Here is a 593-nt window from a genome sequence, read left to right as displayed (position 1 = left end):
CACACTAATCCCTATGAACGCACCTCGCCGAAAGATCTGAAATAAACATCGAAAATACAATCACTCTTTCCAAAATCTAGGACTTGAACTTTGAACTTTGATGGGTTGGTTCCGGCAAGGAACACGTTCGCATTTTTTCTCCTTCGCTAAATGATTATAAACTCGTGTTTTGAGAAGTGGAGCTGATTCCCGTCAAAAGAGAAAGAAGGATAGAACAGCAGCCTATTAGTACCTCGCTGACAGTGGGCCACAGACGCGTCGGCAAGCTGGCTGAGCGAGTCTCCATCCTCCCACCCAGGTCCCGGACGCCAACAGACAGCCACCGTAGCCCTCTCGTCTGAATCCCCAAATTCGAATCAGACGATACATGTAGCTCTCTTCTTCTTCCCAATCCATCCACCCGCGCGCCTCTTCCTACCCCGCGCGTGCTCTGGCGAATCTGTAGCCCCGTATCTCGGCGGGCGGCGGAAATGGCGAACCCCCTAGCCGGGCTGCAGGACCACCTCAAGCACGCGCGCGACTATGCGCTCGAGGGCCTCTACGACACCTCCATCATCTTCTTCGACGGCGCCATCGCGCAGATCAACAAGTGA

General features: G+C 53.8%; 1 protein-coding gene across 1 annotated transcript in view; it reads left to right on the top strand.

The window, feature by feature from the left end:
• The first annotated feature begins 264 nt into the window (after window positions 1-264).
• The window catches only part of LOC123078961 (katanin p60 ATPase-containing subunit A1), a 5720-nt gene continuing 5391 nt past the window's right edge, over window positions 265-593 (top strand). The window contains exon 1 of the mRNA XM_044501622.1: window positions 265-589. Coding sequence (XP_044357557.1) covers window positions 471-589 — 119 coding nt within the window. The 5' untranslated portion in view covers window positions 265-470. The remainder of the gene's footprint in view (window positions 590-593) is intronic.

This window comes from Triticum aestivum, chromosome 3D, assembly GCF_018294505.1.
Source record: "Triticum aestivum cultivar Chinese Spring chromosome 3D, IWGSC CS RefSeq v2.1, whole genome shotgun sequence".
Taxonomy (NCBI): Eukaryota; Viridiplantae; Streptophyta; class Magnoliopsida; order Poales; family Poaceae; genus Triticum; species Triticum aestivum.
This window is presented reverse-complemented; position numbering and strand designations above follow the sequence as displayed.